Source organism: Nipponia nippon, unplaced genomic scaffold (assembly GCF_047370975.1).
Source record: "Nipponia nippon isolate SJK-2023a ecotype South Korea unplaced genomic scaffold, ASM4737097v1 scaffold_31, whole genome shotgun sequence".
NCBI lineage: Eukaryota > Metazoa > Chordata > Aves > Pelecaniformes > Threskiornithidae > Nipponia > Nipponia nippon.
This window is the reverse complement of record NW_028262349.1, coordinates 2256175-2271012: the sequence shown is the minus strand read 5'-3', so window position 1 is coordinate 2271012 and position 14838 is coordinate 2256175. Positions and strand designations below refer to the sequence as shown.

Below are 14838 nucleotides of genomic sequence, written 5' to 3'. Positions count from 1 at the left end.
AAGGGACCATTGAGCATTCTCCTGAGCTTCTTAGCTCTTTACTGTGTTTCTCTGTACAGAGAATGACATAAGAACAATGAATTAAGTCAGGCTCTGATATAAGGAAGCTTCACCAGGCTCTAAGAGGAGGATAAGAGCAAATTTCTAGTGTGTGGTATTATCATGTTGTGTCTTTTGCTTCTGATACCAACACTAGAGAGCAGAGTAGGGCTCTCTGTTGGTGTTACACTAAGGGCATTACCTTAACCCATACTTTCTCATTATCATAATTCCACACAGAATTTTAATTTTGTTAAAAAAATAAGCTTGACCTGAAAACCTAGGCAGCTGGATTCAAATTTTCTAGGTTTTATTGTTGAATTATGAAAACTTCTTTCCACTTTTGTATCTGCACGGTCACTGAAGGGTTGCTGAATCCTTAAATAATATAAATTGTCCTTTTGGCACAGATGCTTTATTAGTTAATTAATGAAGTAAGTGGAAATACTAGATACTGTTTTTCTCCATTTTTGCTTCATGCATTTATTGAAAAATAAAATGGTGTTTATTGCACTGGTTGTTAATCTCTAGAATTCTTTCTGCTGTCTCTGAAAGGCTATACGTGTCTCTCATGCTACAGGTACTTTATACAGTATGGTTTCCATCTCCCCCTACCTCTTTCCACGCTTACAGTGGTGCTGCTTGGAATAGAATTTTTCTACTAAGAAGTATTCCGTGTTATGAGCTTACAACTCTGGTAGCCACAGACGATCATTTTCATGCATACATTGTGGTGGCTTCACTTTAAAATAGTATAACGTAATTTGAACTTACGCTCCCTATTTATCTTAACCCAGTCTCCTCGAGTTTTTATACTTTTCTGAGCAGTCCTGCTCGTCACTGTTGTCTGCTCTTCCACTTCGAATCAGCGTGGGTAAGCCATGCAGTTGCATACTGGTTCTAACTTCAAAGTCACAATTTTTTTTCTGCTTGCTCTGTTAGGCAGTGAGTTTTCACAGGCCCTGTGCTGGTGTGAGCTACTCACACTCCACTCTTCTTTCAGGAGGTAGTTTTAGGAGGAACAGCAGTGGTGACCAGCGACAGTGGGACTGGAGAGGCCCTGCAGGAAGTTCAGATGTGCAACTCCAGGACATCCCTTCTGATGCAGAAGGCGGCTCCCAAACTGTATGTTGGGCTTATGCATGATTTAAATGCATTTCCTCGTGTTCCTCTTCATAACAGCGGTGCAGAATAAATCTCGCAAAGTTCAAAGTCGTAATAGCTGGTAGGGCTAGACTGTAACAGAGTTCGGTCTGTCAAATTACTAGACTCTATTAAGGATGTTTTGTGGGGCGAGTTGATAGCTTAGCGCTCAAGAGGCATGATAATTTGGTTTTATATTTGTTCATTTGATGCTGTACCATTAACACTAGCTTTAATCCCCACACATCTGTTTCAGCCTGGCCTCTGATTTAAGTATTTTTGATATGTGTCCTTCATTGTATGGAAGCAATCTCTGCCCCGGCAGTAAGCGCTGTTCCCTAATGAGATGAACCCTTCCGACTTGGTCTGGCAGCACTACCAAAGCCCAGCAAGTGTCTCTAGCACAAACGTTGTTTTTGTCTTTTTTACAGACCAATGTAACAAGGCTGGATGACAGCAGCGGTTGTCAGCCCACCATAGAGTCTCAGGTATGTTGCTCCTGCTGGTAAGAAATCTAGTAGCAAATAGCCCTATTATAATCATAGCATGCAAAATCAAACCAACCAACCAAAAAAAAAACCACCAAAAAACTCAGTATTTTTAGTGTCTGTGGAACCACAAGCACATTAACAGCCTGTACCTTATGACTCTAACGCATTACGAATGCAGAGATGAAAGTCCTGTTAGAAAACAAAGATGGGTTCTGGGTATGTAGAAACATGTTTCAAAGAGCTGGCTAACTACTTTTCCTGCATCTTTGGAGGGATTGCATGTTCTCAGCTCACTGACAAAACTTGTCTCTGAATCTCCCGTGAGCGCTATAGCTGTGTAGTGATTCAGTGCTGGAGCATGGGAAGAAGTGATCATTAAATAGCTCATGTGAAGAAGGCTGATGATGAAGATTGCTCCCTGGAATCCCAGTGAGATTTGCTGGGCACCGATATACATCTGTGCAAGGACTAATGCACTGAAATTCATTGTGCCTGCATATTGCTCTATTGGCCGTTACCGTGTTAGAGTACTCTTGTAGCTGGGATTCCATTGTGTGTGGTTTTGTGCAGATGCTGTTGATTGTGTTCATTGTTTTAAAAAAAAGAAAAAAAAGTTTAAGGCATCAAAAGAGCTGTGTTCAAGTGTCTAATGTCTTTTTCCCTCCCCTTCTCTTCAGCTTGTCCAAAGGATACAAACGCTGTTACAGTTGCTCTTCAGTCTTCAGGTAAACCACTATTTACTATCCAAGAGGTTTGTTAGGCGTTAAATGTAATAAACTTTATGCAGGCATGGAGAGGAGTTACCTTGAAAATATCCCCTAAAGCTAGAGCGAAGTGCAGAATTTAAGACCTGAGACTCAAGGAAACAAACACGGTGTCCGGTATTTTGAAGGAAGTGTTAGATTTGTTTTCTTAAGTAATTGTTTCCTTTTTCCTGCTCACTTAAATGCAATTCTTTTGCTACTTTGAGCTCCGCCTGCTCTCTGTGCTCATTTCCTCTTAAAATTGTTGTTGATATACACATGTATGTATGTATTAGTTGTTCTTACTGTAACCTTGTAATCAGCAATATTTTGGCTGATTGGATTCAGAGTAATAATTCTAGGTGCAAGAAGTGTTAATTTTGACATATGTAAGCATAACTTATTTGCTTAGCCATCTTTAGCATTGTGTCAGTCATGATGGGCTGTACAAGCTAGAAGTTAGATCTGCTCTTGAAGACAAAAGTCTCTGTGATCTAATCTGGTAGAGGCTGTTGTCTTTTGTTTAGCTGTGCCTGTTTAGCTGTGCGTGTTTTTTGAACCCATGTGCCTTATGCTGAACTTCTTATTTCCCCTCCAGGCAGTTATCTCTCAGCAGGACAGCTACATTGAGATGCAACGAGCCAGCATGGTAGACCGGGAGAAGCAATACCGGCTGCAGTCTACACGAGGTGATCTGCTGCTAGAGCAGGAGAAACAGCGGAACTTTGAAAAACAGAGAGAAGAACTGATGAATGTACAGAAACTTCAGAGCCAGCTGAAGCTGGAGCAGCAGCGCCTGGAACGGGAAAGGAGTTGGCAGCAGAGGGAATTTGAAAGCACAGAAGCCCGGCTGCAGGAGCGTGAAGAGGAGACTCGGCAGCTGAGAGGGAAGTTGAATCAGGAGAGGGAAGAACTCGAGAGGCAGCGAGAGGCCTATCAGCATGACCTAGAGAGGCTGCGGGAGGCTCAGAGAGCAGTCGAGAAAGAGAAGGAGCGTCTAGATCAGCTACGGAAGCTGAAGAAGCAGAACACAGTGTCAGGCACGTTCTCCCCAGAAATGGGACAGGTGAGGAATTCATTTTCTTGGAGTTTTATTTCTGTTAACCTGCTTGCCTCTGATTGAAGGTTGCCCTTTTTGCAGCACTGACCCATGTTCGCTTTTAGGCTCCTTGAGCCATCATCTGAAATAGCTGGTGATGGCTACTGTCAGAGAGATCAGAGCTTGGCAGTTCCCCAGTGTCTGTGAAATTCCACCCAGACATTTGGTAATGAGAATATTTTTTAAAAAGATAGAAATGGAGAATAAGCTATTTTTGAACGTGGCTGAGGATTTTTTTTTAATACAGGAACTGCCCTATTGCAGGCAGGTGATTGCAGAAGGGGTGCTACGTTGGTAGCATTTTGTACAGTTGATTTCTAAAAACACTTCTTATCTTTCAAAATGTGAATTTTGGGGTCTGATTAAATCGGCTTATTTGTTACTGGCTGAAAGTCCTGCTTTCTCTCCATCCTGTCCTCACCTAGCATGGTCTGCTCTTGCATTCCTTTGCTAGGTGCGATATTAAGCAGCCTGGAGCTGCTGAGGTTCTTTTCAGTGTTCAAGGACTTGTAATCTTGCCCTTCCTTCTGTTTGCCAGCATGCTTTAGGCTTTGTCTAACCTGTTCTGTTTTTCACTAGGAAGTGCTTTATGATCTCAGGGCTGAGGGTGGTCTCGTTGTATCCAAGAGGGTGAAAATACCTATTTGACTTAGAATGCCTTTTTCCTCACGTAGAACCAGATGCTAAGCCATTCTGTTAGCTTCAATGGAGAAGGGGTGGAACCATCTCCACCCGTCTTGAAAACCTCTGTGAGAGTGAGCGTCTCCGGGATGGATTACCTGGAACGGCCAGACTTGGCTCGTAGGGACAGTACCACCCTGGAGAATCGTCCGGTGCTTGCGCTGAAGAATGAAGTGCCAATTCATCTCCTGAGCGCAACTAATCAGATTCAGAAACCAGCTGCAGTCCAGCAGCAGATCCCTACTAAGCTGGCCACTTTTACAAAAGGAAGCAAAGAGAAAGGTGGGAAGAACAAAGCATCTCATAGGACAGACAGTTCAGGTAAGCATTTAAATGCGGTTCTGATCCCTGCCAGCATCACAGGGAGACAGAACGCTGTAGTTTAAACCTCTGGCTACCCGTGTGGAACCCAGAGATTAATATGCTACAACTTGCTAGTGTGCTTACTGCAGTTAGCAGGCTCTTAAAATCCTTAAGTTAGGAGTTACACGTGTATACTATTTAAATTGGAAGTACAGCCCAAAGGGATAATGTTGAAAATGGAGTAATCCAACCGGAGAGAATGATGGTAAGAGTTTGTAAACATGGATGTAAAATCTTCCTGCCTAATTGTGGTGTTAAAGGAAAATAGCAAATATTTCCCTTGTTCGGCATGAGTGAAATATTTTGAGGCTGGCTTAACCTTTTTTCACTATCTGCCCAGAGTTGTAATGACATTGAATGCCATGCCTTTCTTAGCACCAGTCAGTCGTTAAATACAGATTTCCAGGCCAGAACTGAGTTGTTGTAGAGTTGAAAGGGGCTAATTTTGTCAGAAATAGAAGCAAGTAAAAATACAGTCACCTTGTCATGGTGTAATTTCTGCTGCTAACTGCTGGGTACTAAAGCAGTGATCTTTGCCAATGAGAGACGCAGTAAAAACCACTTTTTCTCTACCGCTTAAAATAGCCTTACTGCCAGCTTAGGAGGATGGCCTATAATTTTAAGTTACAAAATTATTTTTTTAGCTTTGTATAGGATTCAGACTTGGCAAGCTTACCCCTCGCTTGGGCCTACACTACTATAGCGGACTTGGGGCCAAAGCTGTCTAGGGAGGGGAGGAGGAAAGTCTTCTGCACGTTGTAGAAACATCTGTCTCTGTTGCGCCTAAAGTTTAGTCCAATTACAAATGTGCTTATGTTTTTGCACATAAATGAAGCCTAATATCCTCTTACCCTGAATACCAAATGCTGGTAAATGGGAAAATAAAGCTCTAATACCACATCTCCTCAACTTTATTTTTTAATAGCTCTTACATAATGATCTCCACAGTGGAAATGTACTTAATGGTGTTTTTCTAGAATTTATGTGTAAGGTATGAAACACAAATATATTGGTCTCTGTTCTCCCATAAGCATTAGTGGGATGCATGCTTGTTATCCCCATATGTAGATCTTAGATGAAATGGAACAAGACTTTCTGTACCAGAGGCAAAATACTGTGCATTGAATTTGGGTTTTGTGACGTGTAAGGAATGTGCACTGAGAGGAGTTCTTTGGATGCAGAGTAACCGTTTCATGAATTGCTTTTATTGTTGAAATTAAGAAACTGGCAGGCCATAAGACCAGAATCAATGTACTCTGCTGCTGAGCAGCTGTGAGACAGATGGAGAGCAGAGACAAAAGTTCATCACAGTTCTGCATGTGTAAAGTAGCGCAAATAGCCCCTGCTATTTGAATGCTAAGGACAAAGATTTTTTTCTCTACTGTGCTTTATAATACTAGGTTTTAAATCTGTGGTTGTCAGGGTCTGCTAGTAACTGAATTAGAAGTCCTCAAGGAAGAGGAGAGAGAAAGTACTCACGGACTAAACAGCTGAAGAGAAAATTTAAGTAACTTGCAACAGAAGCACCAGCTCTTTGTGGTATAGCAGCGTCCTCGGATAGGCAGAGGTGTCAGTACAGTGGACCCCAGCATGAAATAGTGAAATTTGTGAAGTACTGCTAGCCTCAAATACTAATTTGTAAAATATTTTCTTTAGCATCTGTTGATCAGAAGCAGCTACTTCCCCCCAGGCTTGTTGGACGAGAGGAGGGTGTCCTGAGAGGCAGACGATCTGCAAGTCCAGTCCTCTCAAGCAGCCAGACCACTGCATTCCAGCCAGGTATGTCTTGACCAACTTGTATCTCCATGGAATGCATCAGACTCTCTGTGCAGTGTCGTGAATATGTCTTCTTCCATTTTTTTTCTATAGAATTGTATGGCCCTACAGATGCTCAGCCAGAAGCACTTTCATCTGCCTCAGTGAACCTATTCAAGCCCAATAATGTTCACATTCAGACCCCGGTGACCTCTCAGCCGAATCTGTTAAATGTGCAAGATGATACCAGCAAAGAAGATGTAATTTTCTTCTAATTGTTTCCATTTGAAGATTCATCTTCTGACATTCTGTTTCAAGAACTCAGGCCCCAGTGTGCAACGTGACAGAGACCTGACATGGATGTCTTTTTTCGTTCCTGCCCCGTTACTGCTAGCAAGCACCAGACCAGGATTACTGTTGTACTTTGTTGGCTTCTCTGCCAGCAGCTCAGAACGAGGACACAGTAGTAACAATTTGCTTTTAAATTCTCCAAACACGGAAATGTATTGATACATGGCATGGGTATATAAATTCAGAGCATACTAAAATACTGCCATTTACTGTAATTTGCTCTTTTTGGAGAATGTACGCTCTTTGTGGGCACCATCTTGTAAATTGTTACAGTTAATGTTGAACCGCCCAGATTTTTATGTAAAAAGTTTTAGTAGTAGGCCCCAAAATGGCTGCGAATTTTTAAATCCGTTTTCACAGGTACATGGTCGGTAATGGATTATGCTAACACGTGTTGATAACTAGTTGACTAGCAAGCCAGTCTCCTTACAGCCAGGCGTGACAGACGTTGTGATACCCGCTCAGCGGAGCCAGACTAGCGTCTCTGTTTCTTTTGTGAATTCAGTGGAGCACATGCTCAGTGGCCAGGTACGGTGGAAGAGCGAAGGTAAGCTTCTTAACAGAGTCTTCGTGGGTGAGGAGCTCCACCTGCTTGTGGATGAGAAGGGCTGGACGTGTGAGAATGTACAACGGTAATGAAGAGCTGGACTAAACGCACATTTCATTGGCCATCAGCTTGCACGGGGATACCTGTCTCCTTGGAGACGTTGGGTAGCTCTCCATGTTAGTGAGAGCGGTACAGGTTCCCGAGCAAAACTCGTGAGTTGGTTCAGAATGAACTTAGAGACTTGGATTTTGTTCTCTGCTGAAGACATGTATAAGAAGCGTTTGAATGCAGTAATTTATTGTCTTGTTTAATCCTGAGTTTTCTGCATCTCTTGTTTGTCTGTTAACTTGTGGGACTTTACTCCAAGTACCAGAAGATATCAAAGCTGCTGTTACTGCAGAGACTTATCTGCAGCACTGTGTTAGGAATGAAGGGAATAAGAACTGTTTGGTTTTAAAATTAAAAAAAAAAAAAAAAATTACTCTTAGCTAAACCTGTGTTGGTTTAGCTGCTTACAGCTAAACCAGCTTTGATACCTCTTGTTAAATGGGTCAGTTCTTAATCATGGAATGGTGATGACATTAAGTGTTCTGCTCAAAAGGCATTATTTCCCTTTGTAGTAATTTGCACAGTCATTTTGTTGTATTCTATTACTTCACTCTGTATCTCAGCTCTTTATTACACACATCACCTAAGGATGTGCATTCCAGTATGTGTTGAATGTGACCGGTCAGCTATATTGTGCACAGGAGAGATTGTTTAGAGGGTATTATTACAGAATTAAAGAAATCAGTATCTCGGAGCTTAAAAACTTGGGTTAATACCTTTCAGAACATGACTGATAATAGGTTTTTTCATGTCTTTAACCCTGGTTTAAAGTGATTTTTAGCACCGATGGATGGAATGCTGGGTCAGTTCTCCATCCGGCCGCATGGCAATGGCATCGAATGGCAATTTGTCAATCTCTTCAGATCATTGCTGTCTCAGTCGCTAGGCCCTGCGTGACGTTGGTAACGTTCTTTGAGGCTGTAACTTCACCTTGCTTGACAGTTTTACAATTCTTTGAGTAGTTACAGTGCAAGAAACATAACTTTTCAGCAGAAAATAGAGTTTATTTTCAAGTGGTGATAATTTGGGTTATTGTCTCCAGACAAGAAATTGAAAAATCCAAATTTACTGGTCAGTGTGAGACGGAAAAGATAAGCTACAAAATACTGAATTGATCTTAGGGAGCAAGCACTCCTTGCTGTGACAATTCTTGGATTTAAGGGTCTTTTTCTTTGCTAAGCGATACTGGTATAAGCCTGAAGCAATGGCACTGAGCTCGATGAGAGGAAGCTCCAAACTGTCTGGCTTGTTACCAGACCGGTGATACTCCCCACCCGCCACCGCGTTGTTAGTATGAAATTGGACGCAGTTCACTGTAGCACCAAAGGACTGCTTGGTAAATCGGCAGCACTGCAGAGCTTACGCAGATCATCAGTGGCTAGATTTGCAGAAAACAGCATGGGGAAGACAGTGATTTTTGCATTGTGATACGACGTTGATGATGGTTAGAACACAGTTATACCCTATATTCATTTTTTGCATTCCTAAAAGCTAGGTTGGAATGGAGGGGAATTCTTAAAATTAACGTAACTTCCGATCAAGCCGGCGTGTGAGATCCAGCCGCTCCGTAGGACTGATTTTGCAATCGGCTGATGTGGAGACTCCAGTCATCTCTGGTACCCGTGTGATTTCTCCGTCAACATCCAGCGAAGCAGCAAGAATGCACAGTACGCTCTCTCCTTTGTGCTGTGGTTTGGGCCACTCCTAGTGAAAACTCTATGCCCCCATTGCCTTAAATTACCAGGTTTTTAGGAGTTTTAGCCTAAAGCTAAGTTGCATCAGTGGAATAAACCACCTCAACCAAAGAGGGATGTCTCTGGGTATTTGAAAACAATTTTTGGAAACGTTTATTTGGTTTAATTTTGTGCCTGTCCTAAAGTGTGGGGGAGGGTGTTCTGTGGACTGAAGGGGTTTCTTTGTCTGCTTTCCTCTGTGCAGTGAATGAACTCGGATATAGAACAGTGGCACATGGAAAATAAAGTCTGCAGTGAGGTCTCCTCTCTTTTAACGTTTTACCTTAAACATAACTGTTTTAATACTTGTTGTCAGCAGTGCTTCGAATAAGTTCTGGCTGTTAGCAAACGGACGCAGGGCTGTCACAGGCCAGGCTGTTGGTTCAACACCCCAAAAGCTCCTTGGAATATGGGTCTTCAGTCTGTAACTGAGAAATCACCTTAAAAGGCACTGTCTGTCCTCAAGACACGTGTCTAGCTGCAGCTAGCTTTCTGGAAACCGTTTTCACCTTGAGCAGAGACTGCATCTCCTTTCACTGGGGTGCAAATCATTTAAGTGCCATACTGGTATTCGCGGGGCTTCCTCTTCAGTACCGTACCCAGCGGGAGGAGGCTCTGGAACCAGCAGATGCTGCGATACCTCCGTGCTGGTGCGGAGGGTGCCGTACCGGGGTACGGTACCGTTATCTGTGGAAGGCTGAGGGAAGGAAGGGAAAGATTTTCTTTAAAGGAATAATGGGCTGTCTCTTCACTTCTGCAAAACCGAAGCTGTGAAATTGTTATCGCTCCAGTTGAGTGAACTCATTTTGGGCTCTTTACTCAAATCTCGTTCCTAGAAAAATGACTCTTCTAGGCAAATTGGGTTGCAAAATACTGCTGTGTCCTGGGCTAAGTAACCTGCTATTGATTCTGAGTAACATCCGTTCCATTTGACTTTTTGATTACTTCAGATAAAAGTTTCCTTTTAAGCGATATCTGAGGATTAGACAGTTCAAAACTCCGTGCCTCCCAGGTGCTTTCGGGCTTCGTTCTGAGCTGGGGCATGGAGGAAATCGCAGCAGGAGCTTTGACCTGCCGCTGCCTTTGCTTTGTGTCACAGCCTTACAGTTATCGTCATGGTCGTCTTTACTGTTGTGATGTTGCAATGTAGAGGCTGTTTCTATGGGTCTGATTTTCAATTTTAACTCCGGTGTAAAGGATGCTTCCTCTTCCCCACTCGGACTACGCTCGGTTTGTGTTTCAGGTGGAAGATCCCTCCGTGCTCACTAGTACCGAGCGCGTCTGCCCTGTGTGTAAATGCTTTCCTAGTTTTTAACTGTGCTGTCTGTGGACTGTAGCGGTGGCATGTCCCACAAACGGAGAGCGCTAATCATTTCCCAACGTGAGGCAGAAGAACTGGTATTTCTAGAGATGCTTGCTCATCGAGGTAATAGCATGGCAAAGGTAGGAGTCATTCTAAGTAACTTGCGGACAGTTTTGTCTTTCTGAGTAACAGTCGGATGATCCTGCATACGTGGAACTTGGTGTTTGTCATTGGCGTTTACAATGGAAGTTAAACTAGGGAAGGGTTAAAAAAAAACGTATTTTGTTTCCCTTCGACTTTCAACTCTGCAGAACAGGAGCTAAGGCTCCCCGGTGCTGCGCAGTGGAGTCCGTGTGCTGTGCCCCCGTGCGAGGGGGTTTGGAGCGTTTTGTCGTCTTCCCCAGCAGTTCTCGCATTTACGAGAAAAAGATTTCCTCGACGCGGGGTTACGCGTGTGCTGTCCTCGCCTGACCTCGCCGAACAGGCCAAAGAAAAGCCTTTTCCCTGCGCTCTCTTTCGAGGCCAAGACCCAACACCTTTGTAACCACCGGCGGCTCTTCATCATTTACCGTCGGCACGTTATTCATCAAACACCATTTGTGTGAGCTCCGGTTCGTACCATTTGTGCCATGTTTATAGATCAGTTTTTTATATTTTTTGTACTGAAAGGAACTGGAGCACTTTAGAAAAGTTTCTTTCAAATTCCGCTTCTGCGTGTACCTGGAGGGAAACTCTCGTGACAGTAGGTCCTGTCGGCGTAACTGCGTGCATCTCGCTCAGAGCTGTGAACTCTCTGGATGCTCTTTAGTCTTAGGTCTGGTTTCTAGACCCACCTTGCACTGTAAAGATTTAGTAAATAATCATGGTCCGTGGTTAAATTGACCATTGTGTTGGGGAAGTGTTCGGGTTTGATTTTTGTTAGGGTGTAAACATTGTAAATAATTCCTTTACTGTTGATACTGCAGTAGCAACATCTTTGTAGTCCTTATTTTATTTGTAAAGTTGATGGTTAAATGTTAATATTCTGTTGAATCGTGCACTCTTGGTTCATTGTAAACTTGATCTTAGCACACCAAATCATGATTTTTACAATGATTGCAATGTTTCTCCACTGAAGGATTTCAGAGCTGCAATAGGACTGAAACCAACTTCTAGCAATAAAAAAAAAGCATTTAAAAACTGACTGCCTTTATATATATATATATATATATATATATATACACAATTATTTATTATTTTCTATTTGAAAATAGAAGACCAAGACCAAAACAGCAGCTGCTTGTCACGTGCTTCTCATTTTCCACCCTGGACAGAAATAACGTGCCGTACGAACGAAACCCTGACGGTTTTCCGAAGGAGAGGACGGAGCGTGGGAGGCGTGAAGCGGCGGCCGGTGAGAGCTGCAGAGCCTGCCGGGGAGGTGAGCGCCCCAGGAGAGAACCAGCCGGTCCCAAAGTGTCCGAACTCGGCACGCTAGTGAGAGAGCGAACTTCGCAAAGTTGCTTCTATTAGCCCGTCGGTGCTTCGCGTGGTGCCAGTCCGAGGCATGCCTGGCTCTGTCCCAGGCAGTATCGGTTCCCATTTGGAACAGGGAGAACAAAAATAGAAACTCTCTCCCTTGTGCTGGTGCCAAGTTGGCAGCCCTCGCTCCCAGCACCATCCCATAGCCTCTGGCTGGCGCGGCGCTTTCCCAGCTCCACAGTCAGCAAGTTGTGTTTCCTGGTGAAATCCCCACTTGTGGCATCCTGGCAGGCTAGCCCAAAAGCTGTAACCTCAAATAGGTTCTAGAAATTAGAACAGATGCAAAACTGGGGAGAGGGTGGGAGAACTGGGACTCGGATCGGTGCTCTCAAAGGAAGAGGTATGATTTTTATCATCCAATTCCTGCGCCGTAGCCAGCGTTGGGGAAAACCCTCAGCCAGCTGGGGATGTGCCGGCGGCGCAGCCTGGGAATTGCTGGGCGCAGCGATGAGTCCCTGTGTATCGCAGCATCCTTGGGGGAGCCGGGTCCTGCACGTACGGAGCCAGCAGAACACAGCCCGCGTTTTTCAGCCTCTGAAGCGCGGTTGACGCCTGGGTTGCGGCACAAACTAGAACTCAATGGGAAAAACACAAGTTTTTCTCCTTTTCCAACGTATGCAAATAATCAAACCCTCCTAGGCACCCCAGTGTTTAAAATACGACTTGATCCTTATGGGAAGTAACAGACTGATGTGTTGGCGAATGACATTTTCAAGTGTGTGTGTTTAAGCTTTGGCTTGCGTTTCCTTGAGGAGAAAATTTCTTACGTCGGCTTCTGCTCTGTTGGGCTCCCAGGGAGCGGGGCCGCCGTGGCCGCTGGAGGTCACTGCCTCCGTGCGCTTTCCCACCTCGCTGTCCCAGAGCAAGGTAACTTCAGCTCCATTTCTCACTATTTTTCAGCAGCCAGAAATGGAATCCAAGTGATTTCGTGGGGGAGAGCCAAGAGGGACGGCCTAGGACAGAAGTTACGAGGAGCTGAGCCCCCAGAGCAGTGGGTTTAATTTTTATTTTCTAATTGCACCGTGCTCTCCTGCAGCCATAACCGTGTGTCAGGCCAGTGGGAGTCGTGTCTGGAAAGACAGAAGAGCCTGGATCAGGGAGACCCAGGGATAACGTGGCCAAGGGGGATCCCTGCAGCACCGATTCCCACTGGGAATCGCCCGGCCGCAGCAGCCCAGAGCTCCGCAGGGGCAAGTTGAAATCTTGGGCAGAATTTGCATCTGTTAGAAGCCTGGTGCTGCTGCAGCCATGGGCGTTCAAAGGAGCGTGGGCGTTTCTGCGTTACGCTTCAGTTCTTGCCGCGAGGACGGCAGGGTAGCCGATCCTTTGGTGACTGCAAGCGCCCTGCCTGACAGGATCACTGATAACGCCGTCGCTCCTCTCTGAGCCACGCTCTCCGTTTTTCACAAGAAGGGTGTGTTTCAGGAGAGGGTGTGATTTCGGGACGGATGGCGGTGCCTTCAGAGCTGTTTAACTTGCTCATACCAGTATTCAGCAGCTCCGCCCTGCCTTGTCTCCTTTTAAAATCTGTAGCTAATTAACCCGAAACCCAAACCACATTCTTTCTATTTGGATGAATCATTCTGAGGCCACAGGCAATGACCAGCTTTATGCTAAACCTTCCTCTTTCATGTGGGTGAGACGCAGCTGATGGTTCCCATACACGCATCTGAGATTCATTGGCAAGCCAGATGCTTGAGGAGGAACCCGCACAAAGGATATTGGCTCCGCGGTGGGCTCCGACAGCGGGAATGTGCTGGTTTCTGCCTTTCCCTTTCCTCACCCCTGTGACTCAAATCCAGTTTTAATTTCTCGTCCCAGCGACGGGGCCAGCCCGAGGCTCGACAGACGAGGGACGCGGGGCCTGGCCTTGTGTGGTGCCTACATTGTTTGCTGCTTCTGGGCCCATGGGATCTGGCAGAGGATAAAAGCCGAACCCTCTCAGAGCTGGCAGTGCTGGAGCGTGCGACGCACGGTCCCTGGCTCTGGGACAGTGTCGCACGCACGGGAGGCTCAAACACGGCCGGGATGGCTTTGTTACGGGGCTCCGTGTACGCAGGAGCATGAAAATCCTCGCTGAGCAGCACAATGGAAATGTGCCTTTCACTGTACGGGGCACGGCGTGTTGCTGGGCCTGAAGTTATCCCCAATGACCGCATGTGATATGCGAATTTTCAGGGGATTTCAGACGGGTGGATGCATAACGTCCTTCTTCCCTTCTAGAACATTTGAAGTCACGGACCAAACCCCACTGCGTGTCGTTAGTGCTTTTTTTTTTTCCTGGGCTGCCATGGATTGTCGTTGTAACAGCAGCGCGCGCTCCGGTTCCTTGCTAGACGCGTGGTGGTGCGCTGCAGAACGTCTGAATGATCCATATCCGATCCTAGCCAGAAAAAGGGAATTTCTCAGTTACTGCCGTGCTGGTTTTGGGGGTTTTTTTTGCAATTAACAGCACTGGCCATCCACAGCGGAGAAGGGAGAAAGGCTGCGTGCTGCCCTGGCACGCTGGCAGCAGGGGCTGCAGGGCAGAATGCAGCTCGAACGCAAGCAGCAGTGTGTTTCACTTAAAATCAACGCTGGCTGTGTATCGCGGGGCCAGGAGGGAGGTGGGTCGGTCTGATGCCGTATTTCTCTGGCTGTGGTGGCTTGTAGGCTTTGTGTGAGAAGCGGAACATCGCGTGGGAGCGCAGTGTCACGCTGAGACCGTTTGGGCTTGGAGCCCAGTGATGCCCATACGTGTGGCCTCTTCCAGATGTGGTTGCGGGCTGGGGTCTAGCTCCTGCAGCTGGAGGGGTGCAGCCACGAAGCGGGGTTTGGGCTAGGAGGAGAGGCCTAGGTTTGAGCCATGTTGAGATTCTAAATGAATTCTATTAATTCGGGAGGATTTCTGTCCCAGATAACCAAATTCACCCCTAAACCCAATTCACCTGCAGCCCAGTTGGCCTAAATCTTCTGGCCCCG

General features: G+C 45.5%; 1 protein-coding gene across 5 annotated transcripts in view; it reads left to right on the top strand.

Moving 5' to 3' along the window:
* ARHGEF18 (Rho/Rac guanine nucleotide exchange factor 18) overlaps positions 1-11514 on the top strand; it is a 52147-nt gene extending 40633 nt beyond the window's left edge. For all 5 annotated transcript variants that reach the window (XM_087769371.1, XM_087769370.1, XM_087769369.1 and 2 more), the window contains 7 exons: positions 1043-1164; positions 1614-1670; positions 2351-2398; positions 3015-3482; positions 4190-4517; positions 6216-6338; positions 6429-11514. In XM_087769371.1, coding sequence (XP_087625497.1) covers positions 1043-1164; positions 1614-1670; positions 2351-2398; positions 3015-3482; positions 4190-4517; positions 6216-6338; positions 6429-6589 — 1307 coding nt within the window. In that variant the 3' untranslated portion in view covers positions 6590-11514. The remainder of the gene's footprint in view (positions 1-1042; positions 1165-1613; positions 1671-2350; positions 2399-3014; positions 3483-4189; positions 4518-6215; positions 6339-6428) is intronic.
* Positions 11515-14838: the final 3324 nt, after the last annotated feature.